Source organism: Solenopsis invicta, chromosome 4 (genome assembly GCF_016802725.1).
Source record: "Solenopsis invicta isolate M01_SB chromosome 4, UNIL_Sinv_3.0, whole genome shotgun sequence".
NCBI lineage: Eukaryota > Metazoa > Arthropoda > Insecta > Hymenoptera > Formicidae > Solenopsis > Solenopsis invicta.
The window spans coordinates 24,682,090-24,696,053 of NC_052667.1; the positions used below are offsets into that span (position 1 = coordinate 24,682,090).

The 13,964-nt window shown below is 39.8% G+C and overlaps 2 protein-coding genes across 19 annotated transcripts in view; one reads left to right on the top strand and one right to left on the bottom strand.

Moving 5' to 3' along the window:
• Positions 1-333: 333 nt before the first annotated feature.
• LOC105200152 (myb-like protein D) lies at positions 334-6,127 on the bottom strand. Of its 2 annotated transcripts, none has more exons than XM_011167577.3 (11): positions 6,000-6,127; positions 4,438-4,612; positions 4,206-4,363; positions 2,868-3,119; positions 2,732-2,787; positions 2,209-2,662; positions 1,973-2,132; positions 1,810-1,903; positions 1,286-1,734; positions 1,001-1,204; positions 334-673 (listed from the first exon to the last, which is right to left on the bottom strand). In XM_011167577.3, the coding sequence occupies exons 2-11, from the start codon at positions 4,516-4,518 to the stop codon at positions 554-556; spliced, it is 2,028 nt and encodes a 675-aa protein (XP_011165879.1). In that variant the 5' UTR covers positions 4,519-4,612; positions 6,000-6,127; the 3' UTR covers positions 334-553. The 2 variants fall into 2 exon arrangements, with proteins under 2 accessions (XP_011165879.1, XP_011165878.1); XM_011167576.3 differs by lacking the exon at positions 6,000-6,127 and adding an exon at positions 4,902-5,188.
• A 4,876-nt stretch (positions 6,128-11,003) lies between these two features.
• Positions 11,004-13,964, top strand: part of LOC105196571 (plasma membrane calcium-transporting ATPase 3) — a 109,595-nt gene continuing 106,634 nt past the window's right edge. For 5 of the 17 annotated variants that reach the window (XR_003269009.2, XR_003269010.2, XM_026137557.2 and 2 more), the window contains exon 1: positions 12,051-12,591. The gene's annotated coding sequence lies outside the window, so the exon portion shown is untranslated. Of the gene's footprint in view, positions 11,208-11,326; positions 11,525-12,048; positions 12,592-13,964 lie in introns of those variants that run through there. The other 12 variants (XR_003269013.2, XM_026137551.2, XM_039448845.1 and 9 more) reach the window with 8 other exon arrangements.

Sequence of the window (13,964 nt, forward strand, 5' to 3'; positions counted from 1 at the left end):
TGCACGCTCCGTTTTGTCCGAACGCCACAGTCACACCCGAGCGCGTGTCAATGGGACGCGTTCTAGTCTTAATTAAAAAAAAGGGAAGTGAAAAAAAAATCGATTTCACGCTGCTACAGCGGCTTGTAACAGGCTCCCTTTCGCGCAACGCCTCGTTACAACGCGCCCGGCGGCGAATTACCGCTCGACGATAGTTAAATCGGAACTTCACGCCTGGTGGAGATGTATAGATTTCCAATGAATCGCATAATTATTATTCCGTATGCGTCATATAAATTGTAACTCGACGATATCGGGGCGGAAACGAGAGACAGAGAGAAACGAGTCGGTATATCTCCTGCGAAAAAAAATATTTAATACACAAATATATGCAAAGTTTCTCTCCTTTAAGAGAATTGTATTAGCTGCATAATATCACAGTACAGAGACCCTTCCCAAGATTGACAAAGGTACATATAAATGAATTTTCATTAATGTACATATTATACATATAGTACATATTATACATTAATGTCTATTGTACAATTGTTAAAACTAAAAAGTTTGCTTAACGTTAATCGTGTGAATCCGCTTGGCTGTCGGTAGAACACTGCCCATCCTCTTCGGGTAGGGCGATTTCTATATTATGCTCGGGATCTTCAGTTGTACTTAAGTCTACATTTTGCTTCGAGGCCTGTGGATGAGTCGCATTAGAAACTGATAGGGTAAATAAACCCAATGACCCAATTATTGACAGTGTCCTGAATACTGGAAATCCGAGCTTATTTCTTAATTAAAAAATTGAAGACTTACTTTTAACGAAATATGATAACAATAAGTAATTCTTTAAGAATTTAAGTAAAACTAAATACATTCTGTAATAATATAATTGTAATATAATTTATAAATTAAAAATAAAAACATTTAAGATTAAATTTCCAATATTTGGGACACTGTAAGTAAGTAAGAGCCATTTAGTCTAGTGACATTTTTACTTTCTTTTAGTATTTCTTTCTCTTACCAAATCCAACGACGCTAAAAAATATCTCGCCACTTCGCAAGGGCGTTCCTTCTGAATAACAGCGTCAAAACTGATTTTTCGTTGGCCACTCGATTTCAGAGTCTTTATAATTCGCGACGCGTAGTCGCGAATACAGAATGTCGATCGTCGCTCGGCGTCACGTAACTTGGGCTGTATCATTTCGTGCCACTTGTCGACAGTTTCCTAAAATTGCGATTCATTATGTTAGCACTTTACGATTACGTTTCCTTTCTTATCAATCTTATAAATAATCGGTCGACTTACCGACGAGAAATGCGGCGAATCCGATCGAAACCAAACGTCACAGAAACTTTCATGTAGAGGCGATGTGCTTATAGGGCTCGGACTATGAAATTCAAATATCTCGTCATCGATCGGAGTCGTTACGTTATCATTGGCATTTGTCGTTATGCTATCATCGACGTTCGTTATTACATTATCATTGGCATTCGTCGTTATGCTATCATTTACATTCGTCATTACATTATCATTGCCATTCGTCGTTACGTTGTCATTGATATTCGTCATTACATTATCAGTGACATTCGTCGTTATGTCCTTGTTGGTACGCACATCCGGTTTCGTGGTAACGTGTAATTGAAATCCTAAAAAATCTAACTCTGCATTCGTCACCTCTTTATATTGCAAAGGATCATACTCTTGTATATACTTCATGCAGAAACGTTGCGTTGCCTTAAACATTCTTGGTCTATCTGAAAGATGAGTCGTTTAGTACAAATCGATAGATTGACAACGGACGATTTTAAGATAGATTATGGTGGATTTACCTCTTTGTAAATGATGTGAATTTTCTAAACTGTGCAGAAAATTTTTTTTTGTTACATTTTGCTGTTTTTTACACATAAGTACCTTTCGTTTCAACTGTAAATAATTCAAAAATATTACCAGAACGAAACGTCGTTAAGGCAATAAAATTATAATATAACATACCAGTTTTGGGGTGGGTTTTAAAGTGGAACGTTGCTGCGATTTGTTTTTTTTACTATCATTTAGAGGGGGAGTATTTATTACAGAATTGGTGAGTGATTTTGTTCTCATTAGATCTCCATTTGTATCATTCAACGATGTTGGATCGTCCGTCGATGAGGTTCTAAAATATCAACATTTTCAAAACTCCAGCAGATTTATCGCATTAAGTAGAAGCGCTATAAATAAAAATACAATACCTTCTTCCTTTCGAATTCACCGACTCGGGCGGACTATCTAATAAACTGCCGGCGTCTATACTTTCATTGATATTATTGTTCAAGCACTGATCCTCGAAATCATTATTATTCGATAAAATGGTATTTTCGATATTAGTTATTATCGACGAATTTATTGGTGTATTTCGACACGACTGACTCGGAGTATTGGAAGTCACGTCAAGATAACTATTGCTTGAAACATTCATTGTATCAGTCTCGGCATCTTTAGTTAAAGAGAGATTTTGTTGGTTCGTTTCGGACGATGTGGTTAAATCAGATATCTCTTCTGGCGAATTGTCGTCTCTCTCGGATTCGACATCCGAGTTGTTTTCATTATTGTCGTCGTGTAGGATAGAATCTGCTGTTGACGTGTCACAAAGTCCGTACGAACAATTCAACGGAGATTTCTCTTTGTCGTTGCCACAACAAAAATCTGAAACGCAAATAATTCTAAAAAATATTCGGTTAAATCACAAATTTATTTGTACAATCAATCGCATACCTCGAGGCGCAAATTCGTCAACCAATATACCGTCCATACTTATATTTTGATTGCATCTATAAAATATTATATGCGATCAGCTTACCCGAGTACAAAGTTTAGAACGCTATCACAAAAATAAAATCTATTTACTCACCGAAAATCATATTTCTTGCCAATAACTTCCCCATTTACATCGTAAATGTCGATAGAAACATGCTGTGCGATTGTCTTTTCTAACTGAGGAAATCGACGACTTTTAGATTTAATGTTATCATGTACTATATTTTTCTTAATATCGATATTCTTATCTACTTCTGCTGCAAAGTTGACAGTTTTAAACTCGTGCAAGAACATGTCAGTCTTTCTGTCTCTTTTCTTGGTGGGATTTTTTGAAGCCTCTTCTTGACTGAAAGAAATAATATTGTATGTATCAATTCAAAATAGTAATTTTTAATTAATTAATGATAAACTTAATGATAATGACTAAAAGATTTTCTTTCCTATTATAAATTCTTTTTATATTAATCAAAAAGCACAAATGCGTCTCGCGTCAAAGTGACACGCGAAGCAAAGACAGACCGAGCCTCTTTTACGCGAGTCAGCGAGTTCCAAGCATACAAGATTATCAGATCTCAGTAACGGCTGAACCGATCAAGTTCTGAGTTTCAAACAATAGCTTAATTTTTAATACACACGATTAAGTCATTCATATAATGCATATTATTTTTCTTTAAAATATTAAGAGCATTGTAACTAATTGTAATACAAAATTTTGCATACTTTCTAAAGATATTAAAATATGTAAAGAATCAATTAAAAAGATTTTCTATTTAAAAAAAATAGAGAAAAGTGATACGTATCTTTTAATACAAAAGCTTTTGATATTGCCATTTTTAAAATAATAAATAATGAACAAAATTTAAAGACTAAAAACTATAATTTATTATTTCAAAATATTTTCTGTACAATATCAATAAATATTAATGTGGAAAAAATTGTTTATAATGATTTTATAGTACCAAGCAACATTGCCACATTTTTATTAGTCATATTTAAAGAGAATTATATAAATTCATGAGCATTTCATACTTTCACATAAAGATTACAGTGAAATGTCATGCTTTAATTGTAACATTTTTCTTTATAAACTCCATTTTTTCTTATAACTATAATTTTTTAAAATTCTTATATTTTGTTTGTGAGTAAATGACTTAAAATTCTCTTTCCGATAAGATTCAATGCTATTGTATAAAGATATTTAAAATAAACTATATAAAAATTGAAAAAATTCAGAAATACCAACATTTTTACATTAATTGTAAACTCATTTTCAAAATTTCATGAAATTTTTATATTACATGAAAAAATTGGGTACTTCCACAATAACTTCTTATACTTGCAAAAGATGAGAACTAATTCAGACGTTAAACAACCCAATCGTATGAAGTAAAGAACTGGAAAATTATTCTAGAAATTGTGAAAAATCACTTACTCGTGAGTTGATAATACATTTCTACAATTTTCAGTTTTAGTCCACAGAGACTCGATTCTATGGACATACACTGCCGTAGAGTTTTGCAGGACAAGTCCAGCTTCACCGAAACTCTTATTGCACGTCGTATTGAATAAGGAGCAATATTGTTCCAGTGTCTGCAACAGGAGAGATTTTATTTTCATCGTTTGTTGCCATCATAGCGTATGCAATAGTTTTATCATGGACATACCTCTGAGAAGGGAAAGTTCCATTGTGCTAACTCTCTCACTGGCTTTGTAAGCTGCAGACCGATATCTTGCACGGTGACCATCTTTGCCTCATAAACGTCACGACACGACAAACCGTGTGCAAGTCATAAATCTGTCAATTACTGCCCACTAAAGCGCCAATCTCAGCAACGCTATCTAGAAAACGATAAAACGACCAAAGTCCATTAAAAGAGGAAAGGAAAGCACCTTCTATAAAATAATATAAATGTTTTCAGCAAGAAAAAAAAAACAGGTCAAAACTGGAATAGATGCGACGCGCGCGGACTGTGTTTTGTCACGAACGTCAGTGTTTTGGCGGGACATCGATGTCGCGTATTAGCGAGAAAAAAAAAAGACTAGGATGACAGCGATATTCGACTATCTCGTTCAGTCGCGCGTAGTTTCTTCTTTTTAAGAATTTACAACGCTCATTCAATTATCTTACCCTAGAAACGAGCACTTTCCTTTCCTAGCCTAACCTAACCATAACAACATCAGCCACAGCAATCGCTGTTCGATCACGGGTCGCGCAGAGCACATAGGTTGCGTTTGCTGTGGCGCACCTGCGCAATACATTTGTTCTTGTTTAATATTTGATGAACAACAAGGATAATGCTTACAGCGCTGTGACTAGCGCTATGAGCCTAGAGTATGTAAGGTTTGTTCGCGTCACACGCTTCAATATATTTCAATGTGCTCCAAAACGTTTACTACAAATGCATTGGAGCACGTTGGTGTATGTTGGAGCATGCGACGCGACAAACCTACAGATATGGAGGAGGAATGATGGCATCAAAAGTGGACGCGTTTAGCACTCACATATTGAGGTATTCTTCTAGATCTTCCAATCAGATCTTTAGATCTAGAAGAAAACACCAATAACAGCAAGTGCTCACTCAACTGTTGTCTGCTGAACGTGCTCAGTGTGTGCGAGAGAGAAAGCTATACAAGAAATATTCGTCCTCTCTGCGCATGCGTCAGTATCATTGCTTGTATCATATTTTCGACACGCATAATAGGAAACCGGTTTCTTAGAACTCAAATCCAACACGTCGAAAATTCTATTCCTATTGCCTGTTTCGGGGTTCCTATATTTTTTATTGTGCATTGATACACGATTTCTCATAAGTTGAAATTTGTTGCCTGTGTTATTCCCTGTTCCTATTGTCTGTGCTTTTAAGCCTATTGCATAATGAAAAGCACAGGTAACAACAACAGGGAATAACAACAGGCAGTAGATTTAAACTTGTCAGAAGCCACGAAAAGTATCTGCAAACCAATCAAAAGTTGTCAAAAGAAATCTATTAAAAAATTTTTTAATTAATATAAGTACAAGTAATTGTTGGAATTTGATCAAGAAATTCAAGAGAAACAAAGAATGAGCTTGCTTAATAATGATGACGTGTCATGATGTTTCTCGTTATAAAAGTGAATTTATTTAATACAAAAAACTGCAGGCGTTCGCAGATCTCTTGTTTAGTACGCTCCAAAAATTAAAAAAAAAAAATTATTACAAAAATAAGATGCGCGCGCTTTAACTTACCCAATTGAATCCCTTTCGCACATATATACTTCTAACGCTCTGTAACGCTGTTTCGAGATGTGCACACCACGACGATCGCTCGAGAAAAGAGAAGAGGATCATAACATAGGGCCTCTTTCACCTATCTTCGTTTAATTAACCAACCAGCTAACCCATTGGGGGTGTATTCCGAAAGTTCTATCAAAAATATCCCTTTTAATAATAAAGTTGGTAACACTGTAACTAACTAGGCTGTGTTCCGTAATAAAAGTTGAGTTTGTGATTTCATTAGCTTGCAGAGACCATCGGAGAAGATTATAGTTTTAATTTCTTGTAATTTAATTATTTATAAAATTATTTTAATGACGTATTATTTATTAAAATAATTTTAATCATGTATTATTAAAATAATATTTACTAACAATAATTTTTATTTTAAAATAGGAATTAAACAAACATTATAGATTTCCAAAAATTCCGTAAAGCTAAAAATCGCAAGTTTTAATTAATTTTTAATTATTAATTGTAAGTAAATTAGATTATATCCATTTGTGTGCACTATGAGTGCATGATAAAATTTATTCTGTTTAAGTAGATGGAGAGGCTTAGTTGGTATGCTTACAAATGTTAGACTGTTTTATTAAATATAATTATAATATAATTTCATATTTATTTCATACAAAATTAAATAAGTGTAAGATTATAAAAAAATAATATCAATATTGGCAATATCAAAAAATTTATCCTACAAACAAACTTTGCTGTTAATAATTTTCAGTCTTTGGAAGTTCTTGTGCTCTTCAATTCCTATTTTAAAATCAAAATTATTGTCAGTAAATAATATTTTAATCAATAATACATAATGACAATTATTTTATAAATAATTAAAATACAAGAAATTAAACTAACCTCTCTGCTGATCTTTGCAAGCCAACGATAATCACAAATTTAACTTACATTACGGAAACACAGCGTAGTTAGTTACAGTGCTACCAACTTTATGATTAAAAAAACTATTTTCAATAGAACTTTCGGAATACACCCTTGAAATGATCTGTCACATTTGTCATTTCACACAACAGGTAATGGGATTGGTCAATTTTAATGGACTAACTGGTCGAATTGCTTTACCGAAGATTGGTAAAAGAGATCCATATGTCGGTATTCATAATCGATTCTTATATTTAAGATCGTCTTGAGCATTATCTTAAGATGTCATTAACCAATCAGAATTAGTCGTATTAGCATTTTAAGTTATTACTTAAGACGATCTTAAAATACCGACCGTAGTCCTGCTACTTAGGGCCACTTGCACCAACGCCGATTAACTTAATCGCTGATTAGTCTATCGGAATTGACCAATCGTATTTGTCGTTAAGTAAAAACGACAAATGCGATTGGTCAATTCGGATAGACTAATCAACGATTAAGTTAATCGGCGTTGGTGAAAGTGGCCCTTAGCGGCGCTATTTTTTCTGTCTAATCAGGGCAGCCAATCGGCACAGAAATTACTATATTTGAAGAAACATTTTAACAATAACAACTGCATAATTGAGTTATTATTAAAATTATTAAGTAACTGTATAATTATTATAGATATTTATTAACCCTTAAATACATTACTGGAAATTTTCTTAAAATTTTGATTGCTTAGGATCAGTTTTCCAACCTCCGGTTAACTTAATTGACCTGTTAATTATAATTGTTATGTAATTAAGCTAGATCTATCGATAAATAAATAATGCTAAATTGGTAATATTGATTTGGTGATCGCGTTTTCGATCCGCCGTTCATTCGCGACGCGCAGAGGTTGCGCGCCAATCGTGACCGGCTGAATCCCTTGCTGTTCAATCACGCCCGCGTAATGGCGGCTCGGCCAATCACAGCCTACGGAGTATCGTCCTTTTAAAATTTGAATTTATAGGCGCTTCACTTCAGTCCGGTGTTTACCGCTTATCGAGATGCACGCGTCCTTTTGACACTGCATCACCGCGTTGACTCGATCATCAGCAGTGCGATTTCTTGGACTCTAAACACCGCGATAAGAAGCGACGCAATAAGTAATTATATAATTAGGAGAAAGATTATAGAAAAGGATAGAGGGAGAGAAACGAGACGCGTTTGGAAAGTATTTTCAAATCGAAGTTGGAAGAATTGAAGAGTCATCTCGCGAAAGAACGATTTTGTCGACATTTTTGTCAAATAACACTCGCAAAAAGTCACAAGACGAGATGCGTGAAAATAAAACATGAAGCAACGTAAACGAAGATGCGTGCGTTTTAACGGCGGATTGGAGTACGCGACACAGTATCGCACCTAATCACGGTCAACGATCTCTAAAAGCTACGCGTGGCAGAATAAAGCCGAAGTACAACGGTATCGGCCGGCCTGTGAATGAAGTACGGCTATTTCGGAGAGGCGCGGTATTCATTGTTGTTGAGCCGTTAACCGCGCGCAGCGGGTACAGGCGTCGGGCGGAGAAACCGCAAAACCGCGTTCTTGAAACTTGTCCCAGGGTGGCGGACGCGATGACGAGGGTAGTGGGTCACAAGGTTCGGAGCGGGTGCATGGGAGGTGGATAGGAGGGCGGGAAGGAGTGAGAGAGATGCGAGAGTTATTTTACATGTGTATGTGTGCGTCTGTGCATGACTCTCCCCGATTTAGGTACGGCAGTCTAACGGCGACCGCTGTACCGTTGACAGCATGGATTAGACAGACTCGAATAGAGACTCGAGATAGCACCCTATCTCGAATAGAGAGAGACCTCCCAGTGACCCCCCTGAGACCTGCTTAGCTACTTGATTTTCTATCCACGTTTCTTGCTTCTTTTCTCCGTCTTTCATTTCCTTCCTTTTCTTTCCTTCCTCTTCCTGTCCGTCTCGTTCCCCTTCTCTCCGTCCAGAGCCGTAACTAGCTTTTCATGTGCCTTGCAAAGTTTTACTTTTAGATCCTTACATTTTTTAGGAGAGAAATAATAATAAAGCAAATACGATAAAGTGTATTAGTTTAAATTGTTTATAAAAAATACTTTAATTAACTATTATATACACAAATATAACATATTATTCACATATGTAATAATATGAAAGAAAATTGTCGTACATTAACTTAAATTATTTGTTTATTTATATTTTCCATTTGGTATGATATTAATTTGTACACAAATTAACATGGGAAATTATAGCTTAATGTTCAAATTTCTATTACCACAATGTTTAACCTTTCACCAATAACAAATTGATACATATTTTATTGATAATTTATAGAAAAGATTTAAATATTTAATAAATGATAAAAAGGTAAAAACGTCGAAATACAACTAGCTTGAATTAATCTTTTTAATTGATATATTTTATTCATCAATTATTAATTTTACTATTACCTTATTTTATAATAAAACACTTATAATAAAATTTGTGATATGATTATAATACAATTTAAAAAAGATTTAAAAAACATACAGATTTAATCATCATAACAATTCAAAATATATATATATAATAATGAATGTAAAATATGTAACTTTATTCTATAAAATTATAAAAATTTAATATAAAATTGCATGTGGTTACATTATTAGCTATATAAATTGATTACATGTAAAATTGTACCTGATTTTTTAAAAGTGTAATTAGTACACACAAAATGTAACCTATTTAATTTGTCTTACTTATTTCTCATTTATTTTTGTCGCTAAATATTGCTTATATTAAATAAAAATATAATATATTAATAAGGTACGATTTTTAGGAGACTGATTAGGCGTGTAGCAATTCTTTCCTATATAAATAAAAATAGTTATCTTTAGTTTTATTTTTCTGGCTTTTATTTTAGCAAATTCATCGATTACATCATCATAATTAAAATATTTTTAATGATATCATATTCAATTAAAATTTTAGAAAGATTGGATGAATCGTTCTCTTGTTCATTAATCTCAATCGTAAATAATTCTTAATTTTTATTTGCTAAAATTTCTCTTATACAAAATGAAAAATAATCGGACAGCTATTAATGTTATTTGAATATGAATAAATAATCCAGTTATGAAGAGTAAAATATTAAACAAAGTTCCGATTTAAATGGTTGCGATCAGCATAAAAAGCAGTTTTGCAGGATTCTGTAAAATTCTTTAATTTAATTGAATCTTGCCTTTAGATCCTGTCGGATTTTAATCTTCCGTGATCCAATGTTTTTTTCATAGTTCAACCGACTCACTGTCTGACAGTGTTTTTTAAAGGACTTTGGGATTCTAAAAATTTGGAAAAAATTCTGATACACTTTTCCAATATTCCAAAATAAAATTGTTTGACTCGAAACGTTTTTCACTTTTTTGAACGAGTCCGAATTTGAGACAGAATAACTCAAAATTAAAAATTTGCCTGTATTTTCAAATCCCTAATTGTATATGTATAAACCAATAAAGAATCTTACAACAATTGCAAAGCTACTTTTTTCTGTTGAACACAAAATGTTTTGTAATGTTTTGTATTAGTGTCGAGGGTTCAAACTTAAGAGCAAAATTAAAAATTAAAGAATGAAATTAAAAATTTGGAAATATTATATTTGACAAATTTTTGATCAGTTTCATATCTTGAAACTTCCTGTTCGTCCTGGGCCATGGGCTCTGGGGTACGTTCCAAAATTCTACTCGTTGGACAGAGTAACTTTGAGAATTTTGGAACGCACTCCTGTTGCCCTTGTCTAGTTACGGCTTTGACTCTGTCTACCTTTCGTTCGTTCTTCGCCGGTTTCTCCCTCTCTTTCTTCCTCTCGTGCTCCTCACCGTCCGCCTTCGACACGCGACGACGCATACACGTAATCAGCTCGCGCGGTCGCGCTTGTGACACTCACATACACACAAAAGCGCGCGCGCGAAACGAAGGAAAGAGAGAGAGAGAGAGAAAGAGAGAGAGAAGGAGAGAAATAGACGAACAGCAGACCCGTTGTATACGTACATACATACGTGTATGCAAAGGTGCGCGCGCACAATCGGCGGCACAGCCGGAGCAGTGAGGCAGAGGCGGGCCAGCAGTGGCAGCGGGAAGCGAGCTAACCGGAGTATAATCGTTGTCGTCGTCGCGGTGTAGTCGTGTCCTCGTCTCCTAGTCTCTCTCCCGTCCGCTCGTCGTCATCATCGCTCGTCGTCGATGCGCGGATGCCGTCGTCGCGGTTCGCCGGTCGCTACCAACAGCGGTAACGCGCGCTACCACCGGGAGCTACCATCAGGTAGTAGTAGCGGTGATAGGTGCTGCGGTTGCCTTGCCTATATGAAAAGAGGCATCAAGGAGAAAAGGCCGCCCCGCACCGCCGCCGTCGCCGCCGCCGCCGTCGTCGTCGTCGTCGTCGTCGAGAACCGCCGTCGTCGTCGCCGTCGTCGTCGTCGTCACCGTCGCTGCCGCTGCCGCTGCCGCCGGCGCAGTCGATACCACCAGTAGTAGAAGGGTGGGAGGAAGGGCCGACGAGACCACGAGGAACTGAAGAGCGCCGCGAGCGCGACAGTCCCGCGCTCTCGGTACGAGTAACGACAGTGGCACCCCTCGGGGGTAAGAACGTGCGTGCGTGCTTGCGTGCGTGCGTGCGTGAGTCTGTCTGTCAGTCCGTCCGTCTATCCATCCCTATCGCGCGCGGAATACGAAAAACAGACAATCCGCCCCGAGTGCGTGCGTGTTTCCCTTCGGCTTCCTGTTGTCTCTTTGCCTCGCTATCGTGCATCGCCAGTCCCTCTTCCTCCCCCTCCTCTCTCTCTCTCTCTCTCTCTCTCTCTGTTTTTGTAATTCTCCATCGGAGAGTGCTGTATGCTCCGATTTTCTCTCGTTCGCCCTCGCTCTCCCCTTCTCGCCACCTCCGCCTCGGAGGAATCTGTCGCGACCCCGGCGAGTCGACATCTCTCCCAGCTGCCGCTCCGTACATCGAATCGCCATCGGCGCGCCGCCGTCCTCACCATCCAGCACGGCTGCGGTGGAGGTGGTGGCGGCGGCGGCGGCGGCGGCGGTGGCGGCGGCGGCGGCGGCGGCGGCGGCGGCGGCGGCGGCGGCGGCGGCGGCGGTGATGGTGGTGGTGGCGGTGGCGGTGGTGGCAGCGGCGACAAGCGGCGGCGAGTGGCGACACAGTGCCACCTCCTCGATTCTAGGGAATCGAGCGGTTGGTCGGTCGTGGAGCGCGAGAGGTGCGCGAGAATGTCCGAGAGAGCGGCCTGAAAGCGCGGATAAATGTGTCGGTCGCGTTACAAGACGTGAGGCGCGAACGAGAGAAAGAGTGAGAGAGAGAAAGAGGGAAAGAACGAGAGAAAGAGTGAGAGAGAGAGAGAGAGAGAGAGAGAGAGAGCGAAAGAGAAGGATAGAAAGAGAGAGAGAGTGTGCGTGAGTGGAGGGAGGGAGAGTGTTCGCGAGCGCGCGCGCGGGGGCAGCCAGAGGAGCGCACGGCACAGCGAGCGAGTTTATTTTTAGTGGCAGAAGGTGAAGAAGGCGGGCGAGGAGCATCGCGCGGAGTGGTATTAAGCGGCAGCACAGTGGCCCGATGAAGCGGCGTATGTGACATCGGGTTTTCCTCTCTCTTGCCACCGTCGAGGAAGAAGAGACACCGCGCAGACATCTTGCTGCCACCGTCCACGGTGAGTAGTATGTCGCCACACTGCCGTCGCCACCCACCCCTTCACCACCACCTCCTCCTCCACCTCCTTCTTCTCCTCCTCTTCATCATTATCCCCCTCTTGCACCTCCTTCTCCTCACCCTCATACGCTCCTTCCCCTCGTCGAGGATTGATTCGCCATTCCGCCCACCAGGACACGAGCCTCCACTATTTCCACCTCCCCCTTCTCTCATCCCTCTCCTTTCACCCTTTCCATATCTCTCTCTCTCTCTCTCTCTCTCTTGTTTTCTTTCCATTTAAATATATTTGTTCCTCTCTCGCAATCTCTCTATTTAGCTGTGTTTACTCTTCTCTTTCTCCCTCTTCTCCTTTTTCTCTGCTCCTCGCGCATCCCCTCTTTACTATCTCCCCCGTGCCATTTATCCATCCATCCATTTACCTATTCGCGCACACGTATAGTCGCATACGTGTGCGCACGTACCCTTCTCGCTCCGTCGATCGCTCTCTCTTTCTTTTTTTCCTTCTACCCCCCTCCCCCCCTCTCTCTTTCTCTCGCTCTCGCACGGGACATCTCGGGGCAGCACAGCTCCTCGTCGTCGTAGACCATCGTCCACTCCCCATCCCCACCAGCCTCCCACGTCGCCCTCTCCGCTTCTCTCCGTGGAGAGTTACGAAAATTATGTAACGCGCTCGATCCGGGCGTTTCTTGTTCCGCTCTCCTTTCTCATCTTCCTCCTCTGGATATCATAGTTTGCTCCCCTCGGCGCACGTCTCCCTGCCTCCCGCTCGTGTGCGCCACCCCTCTCCGCCGTCTGCGTTCCTCTCTCCTGCGCGCTGTGCCGTTCTTCCGAACATTATTTCGGGAGTGCCAGCAGACCTGCCAGCGGACTCTAAGAGGGAGCGAGAGACGGAACCGAAGAGAGAAAGAGAGGGAGAGTGAGTCTCCTGCATGACGCGTGCCCCGGGATCGGGCAGGCGCATTGTCGGGGGAAACCGACTTTCGATTAGGGATGTAAACCGATCGTGTGTGCGGCCGCCACGAGACATGCTGCTGCCGCTGATGAGACTTCCGCCGTCGCTACTGCCGCCGCCGCGACCCGCGAAATCCGCTCGTCGCGCTGCTGATCATCCCTGGAGTGCTCGTAGTCGTCGTCGTCGTCGTCGTCGTCGTCGTCGTCGTCGTCGTTCGTCCGCTCTCACGATCTCCCGCGCGAGATCCTTCCTGCTCGTCGCCGAGCGACGAGTGACGGAGCACCCTTGTACCTCCCGAAACCTCGACTGGTCACGCGGCGCAAACGTGAAACGCTGACCATAAGAGAGACAGAGAGAGAGAAAGTTAATCGATACGCTATGTTTTAGAAATTTTCCATTCGCGGTTTTACACCGGAAACGCG

What these genes read in the sequence shown, in the direction of transcription:
- LOC105200152 (XM_011167577.3), bottom strand. Translation starts at nt 4,518, where the DNA reads ATGGTCACCGTGCAAGATATCGGTCTGCAGCTTACAAAGCCAGTGAGA. An exon ending in GGAACTTTCCCTTCTCAGAG is followed by an intron (nt 4,364 to 4,437) that starts GTATGTCCATGA and finishes CTCCTGTTGCAG; the next exon opens with ACACTGGAACAATATTGCTC. An exon ending in ATTCGCCGCATTTCTCGTCG is followed by an intron (nt 1,205 to 1,285) that starts GTAAGTCGACCG and finishes TCGCAATTTTAG; the next exon opens with GAAACTGTCGACAAGTGGCA.